The sequence below is a fragment of the Acinonyx jubatus genome, chromosome A1 (assembly GCF_027475565.1).
Source record: "Acinonyx jubatus isolate Ajub_Pintada_27869175 chromosome A1, VMU_Ajub_asm_v1.0, whole genome shotgun sequence".
In the NCBI taxonomy this organism is placed as follows: Eukaryota; Metazoa; Chordata; class Mammalia; order Carnivora; family Felidae; genus Acinonyx; species Acinonyx jubatus.
In genome coordinates, this window is record NC_069380.1 from 109,094,416 (window position 1) to 109,114,265 (window position 19,850).

General features: G+C 44.3%; 1 protein-coding gene across 4 annotated transcripts in view; it reads right to left on the reverse strand.

The window, feature by feature from the left end:
* Nucleotides 1-19,850, reverse strand: part of FSTL4 (follistatin like 4) — a 714,076-nt gene that overhangs the window by 346,315 nt on the left and 347,911 nt on the right. For all 4 annotated transcript variants that reach the window (XM_015083153.3, XM_053220961.1, XM_027076699.2 and 1 more), the window contains one exon: nucleotides 19,385-19,418. In XM_015083153.3, the coding sequence (XP_014938639.1) occupies nucleotides 19,385-19,418 (34 nt within the window). The remainder of the gene's footprint in view (nucleotides 1-19,384; nucleotides 19,419-19,850) is intronic.

A 19,850-nucleotide genomic window follows, 5' to 3' on the forward strand; every position in this document is an offset into this window, starting at 1 on the left:
TTTTTTTAGGAATTGGACTGTTGGAACTTTCAAATTTATTGTCAAAGATTCTGTTATTATTTTAATGTCCGTAGCTTCAATGATTATATCATTTTCTTCCTCATAGTATGCATTTATTCTCTATTCTACCCCGTCTCTCTCCCTCCCTCCATCTTTACCCTCTCGCAGAGTTTTGTCAGTTTTATTAGTCCTTTCAAAGAACGAGCATTGTTTATCCTTTCTGCGTGCTTGTTGTTTTAATTTCACCCATTTCTTTTTAATGTTGTTCTTTAGTATTTACTTTCTGCTGCTTTATCTTGGTTTACTCCACTAGTCTTTACCTACCTTTGTGAGTTGTATGTTTAATTCATTAACTTTGGGCCTTTCTTCCATGTTAATGGAAATACTTAAGATGATGGATTTCGCTCTAATTTCCACTCTAGCTGCATTCCACAAATTGTAATATGTAGCATGTGTTGTTGTTAAGTTAGATTTTTCTCATTTTCTTCCCTCCCGCTCATGTATTATGTAGACAAGTATTTAATCTTCAAACATAGGAGAGTATTTCTGGTCCTCTTTAAAAAATTTTTTTACTTGACTGCATCAAGGGCAGTAACTTTGTAACAACTGCTTTATGGGTTAGCTTGCAGCAATCTTCTTCAACTTTCTTTGTGCACCTGAGGAACGTGTGTATTCACCCTGTGTTGTATGCATTCAGGGTTGTTTTTCCACTCCTCCAAGTTCTTCTCATTTATATCTCATTTGCTCTTAAATCTATCCACTGATTTTTCAATTTTTGATTATAATTTGAATATACAATTACATTTGTATATACGATTGAATAAGATACAATTGTATATACAATTGAATAAGATACAATTGTATATACGATTGTATATACAATCGTATATACAACTGAATAAGAAATTACACTTGGTTGGGGTGCCTGGGTGCTCAGTACGTTAAACGTCAGACTTTGGCTCAGGTCATGATCTCACAGCTCGTGAGTTCGAGCCCTGCTCAAACCTGTGCTCATGGCTCAGAGACTAGAACCTGCTTTGGATTCTGTGTCTCCCTCTCTCTCTGCCCCTCCCATGCTCACACTCTGTCTTGTTCTCAAAAATAGTCATTAAAAAAAATAATAAAAAGAAATTACACTTGGTTATTTTCCAAATAATCAAGGTGATTTGTAATAGTCTTACTCTTTGTTTCTACTCTCAGCTCCATTTTTTATATCTTTTTTTTAAGGTTTATTTTTGAGAGAGAGTGTGAGTGGGGGAGGGGCAGAGAGAGGGAGGCACAGAATCCCAAGCAGGCTCCAGGCTCTGAGCTGTTAGCACAGAGTCTGATGACAGGCTCGAACCCACAAACAAAGGGATCATTATCTGAGCCAAAGTTGATCGCTTAACCAACTGAGCCACTCAGGTGCCCCTTCATTTTTTATCTTATATTACACATTGTCATTTTTTTCTTTATCTGTTAATATCTGAAGTTCTGCTTCTACTGGTTTTCACTTTTGTGTCTTTTTAGTTTTGTTATATATTTATTTTTGACTATGAGCTCATGTTCTATGGATGGCAATCTGTCAAAATTATTTAAGACCTCTACTGAAGAAGGATTCTTCTGGACAAGACTTGTATTGGCTTTACTATGTGTCTCGAAGGGCTACCAACCAGGACTTCTTTTGACTAAATTCTGGGCTTGAGGTTTTCTCAGACCAGCCTGTTTATCAATGCAGCTGAAAACCCAGCTAGTGACTGTAGCTCTGAAAGGAAAGATTTTGACCAAAGTTTGAGGGAGGAAATTTTCTTCACTCATCCCTGAGGGGAGACAGGGAACATTTATTTCTATTCCACCCTTAAACTAAAAATGTAGCCACTTGCGGTCTCAGTATAGGTGAAGGGGGTTTCCCAACAAAACAACACATCCTAGGATTGGCTCCTGTCTACTATCTCTCTTGAGGTCATAAGAATCAAAGATCAAGGTCACTCACATTGGGCAAACACATTCAAAGCAAAAGGCAGCTTCAGAGTCTTGACTTTCAGCTTTCATGGAGTTTTCAGGCTCTTAGGAAATCTTCACTTTCCTGTCTTCTCAATGAAGTCACTAAAAGATTATTTCAATGTTTTATCCATCATTTCAAATTGCTTTAAGTGAGAGAGTCAGCCAAGGTAACTAGTCTCCCATACAACCAGAAACAAAAGCCTGTTCAAATAGTTCTCAAGCTTCCATTGTATTATTGCCCACTCTTCACAAGGTAGCAGGTCAATCTAATTACTTAGGTGTGATGAAAGAAAGTAACTTGGTCCACTAAATCCATGGATTTCTAATCCAATTCATTTCACTGAAGATCTCCTAGTTCTCAGCACTACAGACCCACTCACTGAGAAGACACAATCCCAGCCAATCCCAACCCCAACGTGGGTGAATAACCACTAACAATGATGGCTAACACAGGGTCTGCTCAGAAGGTTGGCCAGTACTCTAAGCTTTTTTATGTGTATTTAATCAATACAACAGCCATATAAGATACAATTATTACTACCATTTTAGAGGTAAGAAAACCAAAGCACAGAAGTAACGTGCCCAGAGTAACACAGCTGGTAAGTTAGATCACACTCACGAGGCCTGTCTCCGTCAATTTGCAACACCACACAGAGATTAGAGATTAGAGAACACAATCGTAGGTGATGTGCAAGTCTACAAGGAAGGCGAGTAGGATCAAGTCCTCAGGTAATATGGCAGCTGGAAACGTTACAGAGCAGCCGACTTAAAGTAGAATGGTCTGTGGGTTTCTTTGCACGATACAGTGATGATTACCTTGCCCTTTTCTCCAGTGCCCCACATTATGTGGTCATTGCACACTTATGATGCCTGTCCTGCACTGGATGGGCACATCTTCTCCTCTCCACAAACAGGGAGCTCACCGTCTTCATGCAGATCCTGTTGGCCCTGCTTGCTCTCTGTTACTAATGATGTTTTTCAGATAAGTCTCCCAGATTTCACACAGTCCTTCACAGCAGAGCAGCCAACAAGTTGGGAATCACTGCTCCTAAAGGCAAGGGGCAAGCCACAAGGTGTTGCTTCTGACTCCAGCTCCATTAGGAACAAGCTGCATGCCCACCTCTTGCCTCTGTGGATGACACGTGGGGGAAAGCAAGTGTGGGAGGGACGATAGATCTCAAGATGGTCTTTATAAAATGACTCATAAAGAAATAATGAGAACCCAATAACTACCAATTACAGAAGCAAGAGAAATAATAAAAATAATAAAGCAGAAAATGTACAAAGCAAACAATTAGGACTATTTTATTAAAACAATACTTGCTATTCAGCAAGCATTCATTCTCCCCACACCAGGGCAGTAACTGTGTATCATCTGAGTTTTGCACATTAAGAACATGACACAGAGAGAGTTAAGAAGCTCCTCCGGGATCCAGGACACTTCAGAGCCCAGATTAAAAGTTAGCCATGCTTACTCTTGGGCTGAAATGTCATCTCTCATTAAATTCAGAACCAGCGCTGAGAACACACCATGTTTATTATCTTTTTAACACTATGTGGCTGGTTCTGGAGGAGCCAAGAGAATCTTGGAATCTTTGGAATAAATACACTGATTAAAAAGATACTTTAGGGGCACCTGGGTGGCGCAGTCGGTTTAGCGTCCGACTTCAGCCAGGTCACGATCTCGCGGTCCGTGAGTTCGAGCCCCGCGTCAGGCTCTGGGCTGATGGCTCAGAGCCTGGAGCCTGTTTCCGATTCTGTGTCTCCCTCTCTCTCTGCCCCTCCCCCGTTCATGCTCTGTCTCTCTCTGTCCCAAAAATAAATAAACGTTGAAAAAAAAAAAAAGATACTTTAAAAATGTCTCTTTTTGGAGCGCCTGGCTGGCTCAGTTGGTTACGCGACCGAGTTCGGCTCAGATCACGATCTCACAGTTTGTGAGTTCGAGCCCCACGTTGGGCTCTGTGCTGACAACTCAGAGCCTGGAGCCTGGTTCAGATTCTGTGTCTCCCCCTCTCTCTGTCCTCTCCCCTGCTCACACTCTGTGTCTGTCTCTTAATAATAAATAAACATTAAAAAAAATTTTTTTTAAATCTCTTTTTTTTAAGCTCAGTGGACCAAAATATATAAATCAGAACTATTCTGGTCTAGTGAGTACTGTAAATGTATATTTAGATGTAACAAATATCAGTGGGAAATATCTGTGGAAAGTAATTACTTTATAATATATGTGGAATGTCTTTTAAATACTTAAAGCAACTGATCCATTTTAAAGACCTAACTTACAGAAAGAGGCACAAATGTTAATTAGCAAGCTGGAAACTTACTTGCACACTTATAGCCTAAAGTGAACATGTACAGATCAAGGCATAAATATCAGAAAAGTAGATATTTTAATGGAACACTTAACCTCCTGAACCAAAGGACCCACTGCTAACACCAGAGATTCTCAAGGAGGGCTGAGTCTGGAAGGATTACTTCAGCCTTCATACTAAATTCCTCCCTTTGTCACTGTCCCCACCTGTGACATCTAGGTCTACTGTGCTGTGATTAACAATAAATCTGAGTGCAAAATGAGCTGGAAACTCAAATGCCTATGAAGGCCACTAAGGTAATTTAGTAAGCATGGTTCTTCTGGGATTTCACCTAGATCTTATTTATTTTTCTAACTCCATCTGACACTTAGTCTCAGGATCAAGGAGGCACGAGGGAGTAGTGTGGACTGTGGCAAACAGAAGAGCATGTGCACATTCTAAGGACATGATTGCTCACTCCAGCCTGCTGTTGACATGAAGCCATGTGGGCCCAGGGTTACCAAAGCATTTCACTCTGTCCTTTATTTTATTTTTTAATTTGTATTATTTTTTTTAATTTAAACTCAAATTAGTTGACATAGTGTAGTAATGGTTTCAGGAGTAGAATTTGGTGATTCATCACTTACATATAACACCCAGTGCTCATCATAACAAGTGCCCTCCTTAATGTCCCTCACCCATTTAACCCATCCCCCCCAGTAACCTCCCCCTCTAGCAACCCTCAGTTTGTTCTCTGTATCTCAGAGTGTCTTATGGTTTGTTTGCCTCCCGCTCTGTTATCTTATTTTTCCTTCTCTTACCCTATGTTCATCTGTTTCTTAAATTCCATATAGGAACGAAATCATGTGATATCTGTCTTTCTGACTGACCCATTTTGCTTAGCATAATACACTCTAGTTCCATCCACATTGTTACAAACGGCAAGATTTCATTCTTTTTGATTGCTGAGTAATATTCCACTGTATGTACATGTGTGTATACATAGATTATTCAACTGAAAATGTAAAAACAAAAAAACCTTATGAAGACCAACATTGTATAAGTCCAGTATGGCCACAGGATGAATGTGGCCCATGGACCACCAGTTTGAAACTTATCATACAAAACAAATACAGAACAGACCCTGGGCTCCAGGGTCTCAGGAAAAGCCTTAGAAAGAAGCAGATAGGCTTGGTGAGTTGCCCAGGTAGGGTAGGAAGTGGCTTGGTGGGAGTTCTGGGACTCCTTTAGGATCCAAAATGACTCTGGGGGGTGCTTATGTGGAAAAGGGGTTTGAATCAGTAATGGTGGGTTTAGACACAAGCCAGCAGGCAGGAGAGGCAGGTGTGGGCCAAAGTCCTTCCCAGAGCCGTAAACACAGGAGCAGAACACAGAGTTCCCAGCATTCACAGGGTGCAGGGTGAGGCAGCCTATGGGCACAGTTTCCGGCTCCCATCATTCCCTGGACAGCAGCCACAGTGGCCATTTAGTCTCTGCCATCAGGTTTCCGGGCCCACAAGACGGACTCTGTCTCTGAACACCAAGGGAATGCGGGGCCGGATGAAGCTGGCACTGCCTATAGCTCACTGTCTGTATCAGGAGTCGGGACCAGCACCCTCACCTCTGTTCCAAGGCGTGGCCCCAGCTTCACAGTATGTGGCTTCTGATGTATACTTTCCAAGTCCTCCAATCCTTCTCGCTGCCCCCACTCCCATAACAAACAGCCATGGAGGCACCTGCTCTTGCTTAGCTTCTCAAGAGCAGACAGTTCAGAAAAGGCCTTAGAGATTTGCCTTATTGCTGAGAATCCTGGGGACAAGGGTCCTTGGGAAACCACAGTGGTGAGACACAGAAGACTCTATTTCATTACAGTGGCTACTGGAAGGGCTGCCCGCTAAGTGAAGCACCCAACCAGCCAGGCCACTGATCCTTCAAAAGCGCGGGTTTCCTCCTCTATAAATAGAAGATCACACTCGCTGGCCATGCTGGATGACGGAGAGGGTTGAAGGAAGTTAACTCAGAGAAGCTTATGAGAGCTTTAATGATGACATTTGTCACCATGTGCCCCGTCCTGTTTTGTCCTTTCCCCACAACAGGAAAACAATATATGGAGAAATATTTTCAATACAAGTCAAAGCCAAGAATTTAACTACAAAACTCAACCAGAAGGTCCATCACTAAGAAATGACGGATGAGCATCTGGGGCATCCTAGCCACTGTGCCCCTCTCTAGAGAAAGGAAAACATGCCCCCAAGGGTAGGGCAAAAGGGAAGGTACTGAAACCCAGCCATGGAGAGACCTGAGGTTTATGAACCCCAGCTCAGTCCTCACATCCTACCTCTGCTACCCCCTAGCCATGGGGCTTGACACTGGTCACTTCACCTGTTCAAGCCTGTGTCCTCACCTGGGAATATAAGGAGTGATCCTGCAGGGCCCTTCCAGACCTGCAGGGGGATCACGAGGCAGATTCCATGAATGGCAGGGCCAAGATGCAAGTCGGACTTCTCAAGGAGGGCATGAGCATCAGCAGGCAGAGCATTCAGGCAGGCTGCTCGGTGGGAGGGGCACAACCAGGAAGGCTGGCTGGGGGACTGGCCCTGGGAACCAGAGCACGAGGTGCAGAGATGGGGCGGGGCCCGGACCAGAGTGCTGGGCACATCCAGAGAGTTCTTAGATCATCTCAATGGGGCTCGGCCAGCGGCAGCCCGGCTCACTACATTCCAAGTGTCTCTGATTCGTGACACTGGCATCCTAATGGATCTGGCTGTCAGCAATGGATAAGCATTGAACTAATAGATGTCAAACAGCATTTGCATTTCTGAGATGGCTTCATCTGCTGCCTCTCCTGGGACTCTCCAAACTGAAATCTGAAATGTGGACAGACGGGTCTGCTCTTGGACAGCTCCTCTTCCAGAAATCTCACAGGAAAGAAACAATTATTTAATTATTTTCTGCACCTATTAAACAACTAGCGCAAACCACAACCAGAAGCTGCTTCTCAGCCTTCTTCTCTCAGGAAGGCATGCAACGCCCTCAGAGACACATACCCCTTGTAGTCTAAATAGCTTTCATTCATTCATTCGGAGCCCACTTCACAGCGAATTGTCTTGTTCATTAGCAGTGCTGCAGAAGACCATGAGAGATTTGGATCTGGGAGGGCACTGAGGAGGTGAGCATCTGGAAGATGGTGCAAAAAGCAAACCGCACTGTGAGAGTTTGCCCATGCTCCCCCTGGGCGATGACAACAGGGTCAGAATGGAGTTCTTGGTTTGGATTTCAGTTCCTGGGACATCTGTAGCTAACCGAAAATGCCACAGAATCATCTGTCTGGGGGGGGACATCTGCATTTGGGGGTGACTCTGACACAGCACCCGACACCCGGTAATGAAGGTATTTTCTGGCTTTCTCTGGCTCTATTTTAAACTGTCATCATCTTAAACTGTGAAATATGTCAAGTGATAATTAAACCTCGCCACAGACAGGTACCGTGAAAATGATTAACTTTTACCGTTTTCCCCACACATTTTGAATACTCTGAATCCCCACGGTACAGAATCATTACATTGACAGATGAGGAAAGTTGTCTTTAAAATAATTTGTTTTTAAAAGAGCCCAAACAGGGCTAAAATCCTGTACATTTCCATTGGGTTTGAATTTGAAAAGCCCTGCCATAAACTCCCACTGAAAGAGGAAGCCAGGTAGGAGGAGCTCCCAACTGACTTTCCTCATCTCCCGCCAGGTCCCAAATGGCTGTGGGCCCTGGGATGAGACCCTGGCCACCTCTGGACATCAGTTTCCTCATCTGTCAGACACCAATGCTAACATCCTCCCTCTACCTAACACAAAGGTTCTCATCAATGATGAGATGAGATGACAAATGAGAAAGCTCTTTGAGAGCAAAAAGCAGCCTGGTGACACCATCCAAGTATAAGGTGCTATTATTCCAAATTCTGTATACAGGGGGGAAGCGATTTGCTAGCACAGCTTTACCGAACTGTGGTCTCAAAAAAAAAAATCAACTCATTTTATTTTCACCTGAAGTTTCTAAGTGTGAGATTAGATCTGACCCTATCAGATGAACGTCCTCTCTTAGCCACAGGACTCCCATTTTGTGTCCAAATAGGCAGGGACTTACACAAATGATAAAAATTCAAATGCTGTAGCCGAACAGCTGGATGGGAGTGCTGCTTCCAGAAAAAAAGAGAGAGAGAGAGAGAGAACGCAAATAACTGCTAAAATTAGTAAAACAAACAGACTGAAATGTATTTTTACTCTGACAACTCATTTTCCCAGACCTGTGATTTTCTGTCTTTAAAGCACATTTCTTCAGAACGTGGAGGTCCCTGTTTCTTCCTGGCAGCAGCACACATGGGGTCCCGCGACCCCAACCCTGCTTGCACTTCAACTGCGGAATGACGAGTTCCTGTTTGTGAATATGAACAATTTCCATCAGAACTGTACCAACAGTGCTGAATTTCCATCGAGAATGTGCCTTCTTGCCAGACTTCAGTTAAGCCCACTTAAATTCTTTGATCGGTTTCCTGTAGAGTTCAAAGGGTCTCCCACATTTTTCTATTGACAAAATAAAATTGCAATGCCTGTATCAGAGGGTGTTCATGAGAATTAAGTAAAGGACTGAAGTTAAAACGTTTCCATCAAGAACTCTTCAATTCTAAGGAATTTATAGGAAAGCAGTGAAGCGACGCTTTGACCCTAAGTCGAGGCATGGATAATCGAGAAGGTGCCTAGTAAAAGGTGGCTCCTGAACAAGAGCTCTGGTTGTCTGTGAAACCCAAGTCCCCCATCCTCATCTGTGCCCCCACCTGGCCCGCTGCCATCTAGAAGCATCCAGTACAGTAAGCCCCCCCAACCTATCTCCCCCCCCCCCCCCACAAAAGAACAGTATCTCTAATGGAAAATGGAAAAGAAAGCTTCTGAGAAGCCTCCTGGCTGCAAGCACTGAAGTCACCATCAGGGGAGAATATGAACTTTAGCTTTTGATCCTTACGCCTTTTGGTTGGAAGGCTAAAGAAAGGAGGATATGTTGGGGGTCTGAAGGAATGCTAAGGCTCCCCCAATGGGGGCCAGTGGATTCTTGATGCATCCCTACTAAGTCACTGCATCTGTCACTATGGAAGGGAGTGAAAGAGCAGGCTACCCCATCATTGGAGGCAGCTGTGTTTCACAAAATGCAAACATGCCCTGTCATCAGGAAGCTGAGTTCCAACTCACACTCCCTCCCCCAAGCTCCTGTGACCTCTGGTCAGCAGGGCCTTAGTCTTGGTTTCCTTCTCCAGAAGTTGAGAGACATGCCTTCCCACACAAATGCTGGATGAACGCTGGCTAAGCTCACCTTACCTCGAGGCACTCCAAATCCCCTGGGAGTGGAGAACATAGTAGACACCCAGATGTGGCATAACTCAGTAGACGCTAATATGCATAGTGGACTTTTTTACCTTCCTGCATCCATAGGTCTTATCTGGGCAAAGGTTCAGTTGTCCTTTGGGGATCCACCTTCCCCCCACTCCTCTCTCATGCCATCTTGACTACAGGGGCTCATGCCGGGACCTGTGTGGAGCCTAGTAACACATAGCAGCACACTGGGTCATTCCAGATTCAGGTGGCGGCACACGACCCCAGCCTGTCCCACCTGAAGGGATCTTAACATTTCTTTGAGAACTGTCCAACCAGAGGCTTTCTCTCTCCTCCAGAGGACAATGAGTTGTAAGTGGGGACGTTGACACTTACCTTGAAGAGGAGTCAACTATTAAGGGGGTGAAAAGAGAAACCAGCATACCTGAATCCTATACTTTGCATCCTATACCAAGCATACCTGGAGCCAGCACCCTCACCCCTCCACTCCTTTCCCGACTGTCCAGTTACATAAGCCAATAAGGTTCTCTATTTGGTCAAGATGGCTGAGTTTTGTGATTTACAACATGTCCCCACTGATAGGGTGTATGATTAAGAGTCAAAAGGAGATTATCTGTCAATATAACCATCCTTTGGAGAAAAGACCCTGAGACTTCACCTCTACCAAAATATTCAGCGAGTTGTTCTCTAGGGCCCCCATGTTGGTCTACACTAAGCAAATAATTTCACACTTGGTTGTTGGCCCATCTGTGAGATGCCTGGCCACGTGGCAGGCACACCCAGGTGGCCTTTCTGTCTACTGGACACTCGTACATCTCATCAACTGATACATTCATTCATGGGAAAGCTCTGTAAGGTCAGGGAACACACCCTGTCTTCACTGCATGCCACGCAAACTCCAACCCACCCAAGGAAAGTTCCATTAGCACCCAGTAAACCCTCAAGAAATCCTAACAGTGGGACTTTCCACAGGAGCTGTTTCTCCTTTAGAAGTAGTATTGTCATGCTAGGCTCCCAGACACTACTTTAGAAACATTGCCGTGATGAGACAGGAGCTGACAGGCTAAGAACTCCCCAGCAGTTTCCAGAGAGTAAGACAGGTGGGCAATGTCTGGCCTGGATGCCCTGTTGAACAGCACCAGGCACCACTGGACTACACTCAGACTTCCCTCTGCTGACTGCACCTGTCCCCAAAGGCTTCAGGTCACTGTCAACACCCTGCAGAGCCAGAAGCCAGGCAGAACCTGCTCATTTCTGTGGCATGTGTTCTCTGACTTTCTAGAGAGCACAAGGCAAGCTAATCTTCTTTCATGAAATATTCAACATTTTGCACAAAGTTTTCTACATGCAGACCATATTTCTTGGAATCCAATGACAGCCCTGGCCAAGAAGCAGTATGAGGGAAACCGCGTGCAGAGAACCACTGGGTGGGTTGCTGTGCACAGGATCTCTCTATCTTGCTTAACCTGATCTGCAAGAGCCCTCCCTGGGCATTGTGGCTCATTCACCAAGCACAGCATGTGCACAAAAGGACACACCAGGAAGCTCTCACCACGGCCACCCAAGACAAACAGGCCAACATGTGGGCGGCAGGGAGCTCCTAAAAGTGAGTGGGGCCAGGAGACAGAGCACTAGTAGGCCACACTCATTTCGATGACATGTCTCACCTTGCAGTTCATTTTTAGTCTTGGCTCTGCTCCCACTGAAGTGGGGAGATTAAACATTTGTTAAGAGACAACACAATCTGCAAATAGGAAGGAAGGGTTGTTGTTTTTTTTAAGACTTTTAAAAAGATGAATTAATTATGATGACAAGAAAAGAATTAGAATATAATGGTCAGTTGGACTTTGTACCTCATTTCCTATTAAAGAAAGAGTACCGAGCAGCAATGAGACAAAAGAGACAGAAACAAATGATTTTGAAGTCACAGATAATTAACCCCAGAGGCTTGCCAGTGGCACATTAATATTGCTAGGGCAAATGGCTTAACAAGTTTGAAGAGAGCTTCAGTGTTTATATGGAGAAGACAATTTCAAGGGTTCCTGAAAAGCAGAAAATCTCCTTCTGTGTTGTGGGCCAGGCAAGGGGTGAACACAGCAAATGTCAACCTTCCCTGTGGGATCTCAAAGAGAGGCGAGCCTCCAGGGCAGGAATGGGCCTCAGTAGGCCTAAGAGGAGTGCCATTATCCCCTCTCTTCAGGCCTCGGTGGGCAAGTTCAGCATGTTTCCGGCTGTGTGATCTCGTGAAGGCCTCACCCCATTGTCCTGATACATCAGCTGTGGTTCATATCCTTTGGGGGTTATGACTTCATAGAGAACACAACTCTTCCTCCTTACATTCCAGATAGGGACCTATGTTCAAAGTGTATAGTCACAACCCCCGAGGAGACTCCTTTGAGAAGCACAGCTCACTGCACAGGAGTTCACTGCCCTGTCCAGACCTACCAAGGCCCTACAGCTTGCCATCACAACCACAGAGATCTGCCTCACTCACACCAGCAGCTTGTAAGTACCTGTTAACAGAGGGACCCACAAGTCCTCAGAAAGAGCACAGTAGCTCTCTGAGGATGCTATTTAAGGAGAGCAAGGCTTCCAAGGGGGCTGGTGAGAAGAGGAAGTGCAGCAGGTACGGCAAAGGCGTCCTGAAGCTGTGGGATCCACAGGCAAACAACCAGGAAGCCCCTATACCTGTGATTTTGCCTTATAAGTGCAGATATGACATAGAGCCCAGTCAGCCCTGGAATGTGCTGGACGTCTAACACTTTTTCAGTGCTTACTGTGTGAGAAGCAGGAGAGGCCAGAAAGAAGAGTCACGATCCATGCTCTCCCAGGGCTCATCCTGCACAGCAGCACGAGAGCTGCCCACCCTCCACCACCCCCTGCTCTGAGCACAGACCATATCCACCCATGCTGTGTCCTACGGTGCTGAAGCCCCGGGCAAGGAGTCACACAAGTGCAATTCAAACAGCAGCACGAATAGCTGCCATCATCAGTCCTGAGCTGTACCCAGCGAGGTCCTGCTTCTTCTAAATCACTGCAGAGAGGGGCGCCTAGGTGGCTCCGTCGGTTAAGCATCTGACTTCTGCTCAGGTCATGGTCTCATAGTTTATGAGTTCAAGCCCTGCATCGGGCTCTGTGTTGACAGCTCAGAGCCTGGAGCCTGCTTTGGATTCTGTGTCTCCCTCTCTCTCTCTGCCCCTCCCCCACTGCTGCTCTGTCTCTGTCTCTCAAAAGTAAATAAACGTTAAAAAAAAATTTTTTTAAATCACTGCAGAGAGCTGAAATGGCCCAGGGCTAGGATGAAATAGCCACAAACCCAGAGCCTTGCAGACCTCTGATCAAGGAATATCCTATATAGGGACAGGAGTGAGAACTCAGGCTCACTCAGGCTGTCTTAGTCCACTGCTAATCTTTCCAGGCCCAGGCACTTAGAATTATCTCGGGGAAACTCAGGGAACAGAAGCTTGGGGTGACCCACAGCCTGACATTCCTCTAGCTAAAGCTGTGCATGATCCTTGGGAAAGGCCCCTAACTTCAATCCCTGAGCTTTCTTCTGAAGCATTAATTGAAAGGAAATAGAAAGGGTTGGTGACTGTGATGCTCAAGGACAATTTCTAACCCCAGTGGCCAGAGAACCTTAATCTGGGGAGAGGAATTTTAGGTGGGTTGTCCTTAAGTTCTTAAAGGCAACAGGAGAAGAGAGTTGTTTGGTTCTTCTGATTGCGGAATCAAGAAATTTGAACAAAATGTTAAAGACTCTGACAGAGGATAGAATGGACATGGGCTAAGTTGTGCCACATGTGCCATCTACTTCCCACTCGAGCTGGGGCAAGCGGGTACAATACAGTTTCCCAGCAGCTGAAAAAGGGCAGCCCTGCCCAGAAAGAGCCAATTTCTGTGGGGTTAGAAGCTAAAAGAGATAGATGTCACTCAACTTTCTGAGGTCCCTGACTGTAGGAGAGAGCTAGCAAGCTCCCCTGTATGTGAGCGAGGGTAGAATGGTAAAGGAAACTTCATCTCTTCGCCCAGATGGCAATCTTGATTTGAAAAGGACCTACTACTCCAGTCAAATTTGGATAGCTCCCTTCTCGAATCCCTACATCTGCAGCCATTAAAGAAGTTACCTCAAAAGAAGCTAGGAGTTTATTAATCTGTTTTATAGAAGAGAGTTAGCCAGTTCACATTATACCAAGACAGATTATGCAGGCAACTGAGAGATCCAGAAAACATCTGCTAAACAAAATCAAAATTAATGGTAAACAGAATGCAACTCTTGATAGCTGAAGTTCACCCAGATGCAGAGAACTATAAGGGGGCTATTAGAAGCAGCTGCCAATTAGGGACTAATTCCAAGAATTTTCAGAAAGGGAGGCTCTAGTCACACAGTGGGAACTGGCAGGTTATGTTTATTTAGGCGATTTGCATTGCTAAGGAGTCAGAGGCACTGGGCTGTGTGACTGTCACTCCTCTCTTTTTCTTTTCTGGGAAGACAGCAGCATCCCTGCTCTCAGGTCTCCCTCACAGCCCTGCTGGAAGCGAGGCCAGGCTGGTCTGGACTAGAACATGTAAGTGATCCATCACTGGGAGGGTGGATAATGCAGTATGACACTGGTGCCCACCCCAAAACTCATAGCCTCTGATTACAACACAATCACAGACATGTGGGATAGTTTATAGATCACCCATGTTCCTAAGAGATGGCTGACAAGGGCTGAATTATCCTGGCCACTTGCTCAGCTCACTCAAGTGTTCTCTCACGGTGTAACTCAACATGATGGAGTCAGTTAGAGCAAAGTACTGGTTTGAGTAGATGAATTCGGGGAGACACAATCAGCACTGGCCCTCACAATGGACACAGGAGTGTCTTGGAGTGGTGAAGTCTGCACCTTTGGTTGAAGCCTTAGACGAAGTTGAAATTAAATTGTGGGTGCCTAGAGGGGGGGTAAGAACACCTGCAGTGGAAAGCAGATGAAGATGCAAGCATGACTTCTCGCAGCGAGCACAGGTGGGTCCTGGGAAACTAGGGTGATACAGGACTGCCCTGAAGGAGGAAGGGCTCAGTCAGCTGGGGTGGGCATATGCCCCTCCCAAAAGACATCCTACAAGTCTTGCAGTCCTGCCACACCTCCTGATACTATATATTTCCCTTCAGGTTCCCCTGAGAGCCCTTACCACAAATCCAACTTGGAAAAAAGTGACCCCTGGACAGTCTTCTTCCAAGAGTCCCTCTTAGCTCTCTAGGCTTGGCAGTGGGCACAAATGAACAGGAGAGAGGATCAGTGCATTAAAGGGACATTGGTCCAGAGGGAGCCCTAGTTCCCACAAATAAGCATGGAAAACAAGGAAGGAGTCTCATGTGTAAGATGCTCTCCTCTCTCCTCTGTCATGGGTTGCTGAGGGTCACAAGACAGAAAGACTAATGTAAAAGCTCTCTGAAAACTTGAGAACTGATAAGCTATTATTATTACTATGCCACTATTCTGTTCATGCAATGCACATGGAAAGCACATGAGCCAAGTCATGTGCTCATCCTGGGCAATGAGGAATCACTCTTTCTGCCTGAACTTCCTAGAGCAGACCTTCAAAGGACATTGCATGGAATGACAGCCCTGAGATGGTCAAAACCAACAAAATTAAGGCACCATGGGAAACTAAATTTGAGAAATGCTGCATATTATACCCACTTGTGAGTCATATTTAACATCTTAAAGGTCTAATAGGTTCTGCAGTCAAAGTAGGAACAACCAGCGCAATATTGAGTCCAGCATTGGCCAAGTGCATTATTTTCCTAGGGCTGCTACAACAAAGCTCCACAATCTGGCTGTTTTTAAACAAGAGACCTTTGTTTTCTCACATTTCTGGAGGCCAGAAGTCAGAAAACAAGGTTTTGTCAGAGCCACATGCCTTCTGAAAGCTTTAGATGATTCTTCCTTGCTTCTTCATAGCTTGTGGTACTTGCCAGCAATCTCTGAAATTCCCTGGTTTCTAGTCCTCCCTCCTATCTCTACTCCATCATCACAGGGTGCTCTCCCAGCATTTCCCTCTTCTAATAAGGGTATTACTGATAGGATTAGGGCCCCCTCCTAAATCAGTACAATCTACGTTTTTTATTTATTTTTGGGACAGAGAGAGACAGAGCATGAACGGGGGAGGGGCAGACAGAGAGGGAGACACAGAATCGGAAACAGGCTCCAGGCTCCGAGCCGTCAGCACAGAGCCTGACGCAGGGCTCGAACCCACGGACCGCGAGATCGTGACCTGGCTGAAGTCGGACGCTTAACCGACTGCGCCACCCAGGCGCCCCTAAACAGTACAATCTAATCTTAACTTGATTACATACTTGCCAAGAAAACTATTTCCAAATAAGGTCACATCCACAGGTTCTGAGTTAAGATATTAACTATCTATTCTGCACAATTCAACCCATAACACAAAGCTTATCTGAACGTGGAACACTTTGATCAATTAAGAATATCCAATGTATATCCACAGAACACTCCTTAAAAAGTTCCGTTCTCAAACCAAAGCACTCAGTGCCTCACCTGTGTGTCACTGGAACAGAATCAGAGTGACAAGACAATACACATTTAGCAATGGGTGGTTTGCACTTAATTCAGAAAACAATTGTTGAGCAACTAGATCCCTGGACTGGGGCCATGAAGAATCTGCGATGAATGAGGTGAGGGTCTCTATTCTTAGAAAATGACATGATAGGATCCCTTAACTCCAAGATAAGGTACAGTAAGTTAAACACTTTAAAAAAGACAGTTGGAGATATGAGGGAGAGGTGGCATTTCACAAAGATTAGGGACCAAGAGCGTTCAGGGTGCAGGAACAATGTGATCAAAGCTAGAAGCAAGTAAGTGGGCCACAATCTGAGAACCCTAACAGCACGGGATCTAAGGCTGAGAGGCGTGCAGAAGGAAATAAGGCAGACAGCATGTCTAAGGCACACAGTACATTTGAGTCACCTTAATGATATCCAACCCCACTGCGATTTAGCCTAGACTCCATTCCCACTGCTAATTCTCTCTCAGTTCTCACTTCACAGCCTTGGTCTGTCACCAGCAGTTTCGAAAAGTCACGTAGTATGAAGTTGTGGCTCATCATCCATGTGTACCACTGAACCTGGGATGGAGATGTAGTATTAAAACAAAAAACGGGAGGGGCACCAGGGTGGCTCAGTCTGTTGAGCATCCAACTCCTGATGTCAGTTCAGGTCATGATCCCAGTGTTGTGGGACTGAGCCCCATTTCAAGCTTTGCGTTGAACATGGGGCCTGCTTAAGATTCTCTCTCTCTCTCTCTCTCTCTGTTTCCCTCCCTCCCTCCTTCCCTCCCTCCCCCTCTCTGCCTCTCTGCCCCTCTCCTCTGCTTGCACATGCTCTCTCTCTTTTGCTCTAAAGTAAAATTAAAAAATTAAAAAAAAATTTTTAAATGGGATAATATCTTGGATTGTGTGACCCAGAAGCTATCTCCTCCAGAGCTCTCCAAAATCTCCTGGGCCTGGTAAACTAGGTAGAAAAATTCAGTGTTACTTAATTGTTGCTCTTTCAATTTTAGCTGTGAAATAACCCTAAGTGGTTGTTACGAGACAATAATGTCCTTTTTTTTAATGTTTTATTTATTTATTTTGAGAGAGAGAGTGAGGGGAAGGGACAGAGAGAAAGGTAGAGAGAGAATCCCAAGCAGGCTCCACACTGTCAGTGAAGAGCCCAATGTGGGGCTTGATCTCATGAACTGTGATGTCATGACCTGAGCCTAAATCAAAAGTCGGGCACTTAAACAACTGAGCCACCCAGGCACTCCAATAATGTCTTCGTTTTGTCTGTAGAAATAATCATTTATTGAAATATTTGTAGTACTTTTATTATTTTTATACTTGTACCACTCTTCTGAAGATTAACAGCCCCACCATTCAAGCAAGTGAATTCTCAGGACTTAAAATACTTGGAATCAATCTGTAAGGTCCCACTCTTACATCCTTCCTTCCTGTCAGGTTATATGCGTTGGCATTCAGGCAGTATGCTATTTCAGGGACTCTCAAACACTCAACTTTGACAAAAACAAGCAAGAAACACATCAGTTCACAACGGGAGAAAATAAGTTTACGTGATGTCAGGACAAATTTGCCAGTACAAACCCAAAGTATATGTTCCCAGTCAGCCAGTTGTAAGAGCTGCTGCTTTCAAAGAGAAGTTATGAATGAATAGAGCACAGCCCAACCACACCTTTGCTCATACTCTAACAATGTCAGTGTTCAGTGGATGTGGAGCCTGAGGTCTCATCAAGCCTTTTAATGCCTCTAAGCAAAAATACACATGATTTCCTCATATCCCAGCCTTACCATTAAAGACATTTCACACTGCGAACACAAGGACAGTGAAATTCCAGAACAGTCAGGTTTATATGCAATTCCATAATGCAAATTAATTCCAAAAATTCATACTCAGGGCTATTGACATGAATTAAATAGTATTCAAAACCAAATTTCATGCCGACTTCTCTGCTTAAGGCTATTTTCTTTCCAATTTACATGGTCATCAATAAGAAACATGTCCTCACAGCCCCACCCATATCCATCCAATTTCATTTAGTTTTGATATCCACACAATGCAGTTTACCCTACAGATGCAGTTCAGAGGGTTTTGAGCCCAAAACAAGAGATGATGCCAAATGGGAATGGAAGCCGTAAAGTTCATCCTATGGCCACATTACCCAGATCCTTTGAATCCAGGGTTCCAGCACCATGAATAACAGGAATCAACAGGTTGGATTCGTTTACCAATACAGATAGTAGGGAAGGCTTAGGTTTCCAAGCTCTAGAAACATAATTTGATAACATGACATTCTATGTCTTTCATACTGGTGTTTAAAATAAGAACTAATCATGAGCCAAGGATATATTTAATTTAGAAGTCAATAAGAAACTTGCTCACATTTTTTTTGATTGCCACTCTTTTTAGAGACAGGGCTACAGAGAAGTTTGTGGTTAAAACGAAAACCCATGGTCAGACCCTAGATCAAGAAGTCACTTTGATTTCTGACTTCATCTTTCTATCCCTGCAATAAAGAGATGATTGGCAAAGATTCCACAAGTCATATGAAAGACATCTTCTTATAGACAGAAGGTAGTGCTGCAAATGAGTAAGGGAAACTTCAATTTCCACTAAGACATTTCAGAAATCACCACCCATATACACTTACCTCAGAGACCAGAAAACAAATGTGCTAGAGAAACTGGTAGGGAAAATGAACATCATGGAATTGTTTCAAAAGGGAAAATAATTGGCTATTTCTATTTCAGCTTAGCTAAAGCTGTAAAAATCTAATCAGAAATATTTTTCACAATGCCATCTTCTCCCAGATATTGAAATATTTCAAATCATAAACGATTTTTTTATTGTTGATGTTGTTTTCACTTCATGAAATCAAATAATTACTTCGAACTTCACTCAAATATGAGGCTTCTCTCAAGACTGCAAACATGATCATGAATAAGCCAGTTCCCTAGACCTCACCTATGATGCTTGAAGGTAGAGGACTTCATTTTCACAAGCAAACATGGCTTTCAGTTCTTACAGTCCTCAGAGACAAGTACCAGTCAGCACCCAGAAAAGGCCACATGAAATTTCAAAAAACAAGCTTCCCATAGGCAGAAGTTCATCTTAGCTCCAACAGACTACTTCCAAAATGTCAGCACTGAGAAGGAAATGGGTATGCATGCATTTTCCCTACCTTCTCTTCTTGTGACTTCAAAGCTTCTGGACTCCTGCAAGAAAAGAAAGATTTTGTATTTCTGAAGAATAATTCATAGGTACAGATACTTGCAAAGATCTCACCTTTGTTACTCATTCACTTATTCATAAAAAGGTGAACAATCTCATAAGAACATGACATTGAGCAATGCTGGGTCTACTAAACTCCCAACACACACACACACACACACACACACACACACACACACACACACCTGTAAATGTAAACAACTTGTTGCTTTGGGGGCTTAGCCAACAAATATATTGTTAATAAATCAGTTTTTAAGGAACAGAGCCAGTTCTCATGGTCTTCCTTATGTGGAACCTGGGCTGGTACCAAGTGTTAAGGAAAACCTTGTCACAGACTGATACCACATCTTCCACCTAGACTGTAGGTTCTGTAGGGCTTGGGGAAAACATAAGTAGACCAGGGCCAGAATTATCCG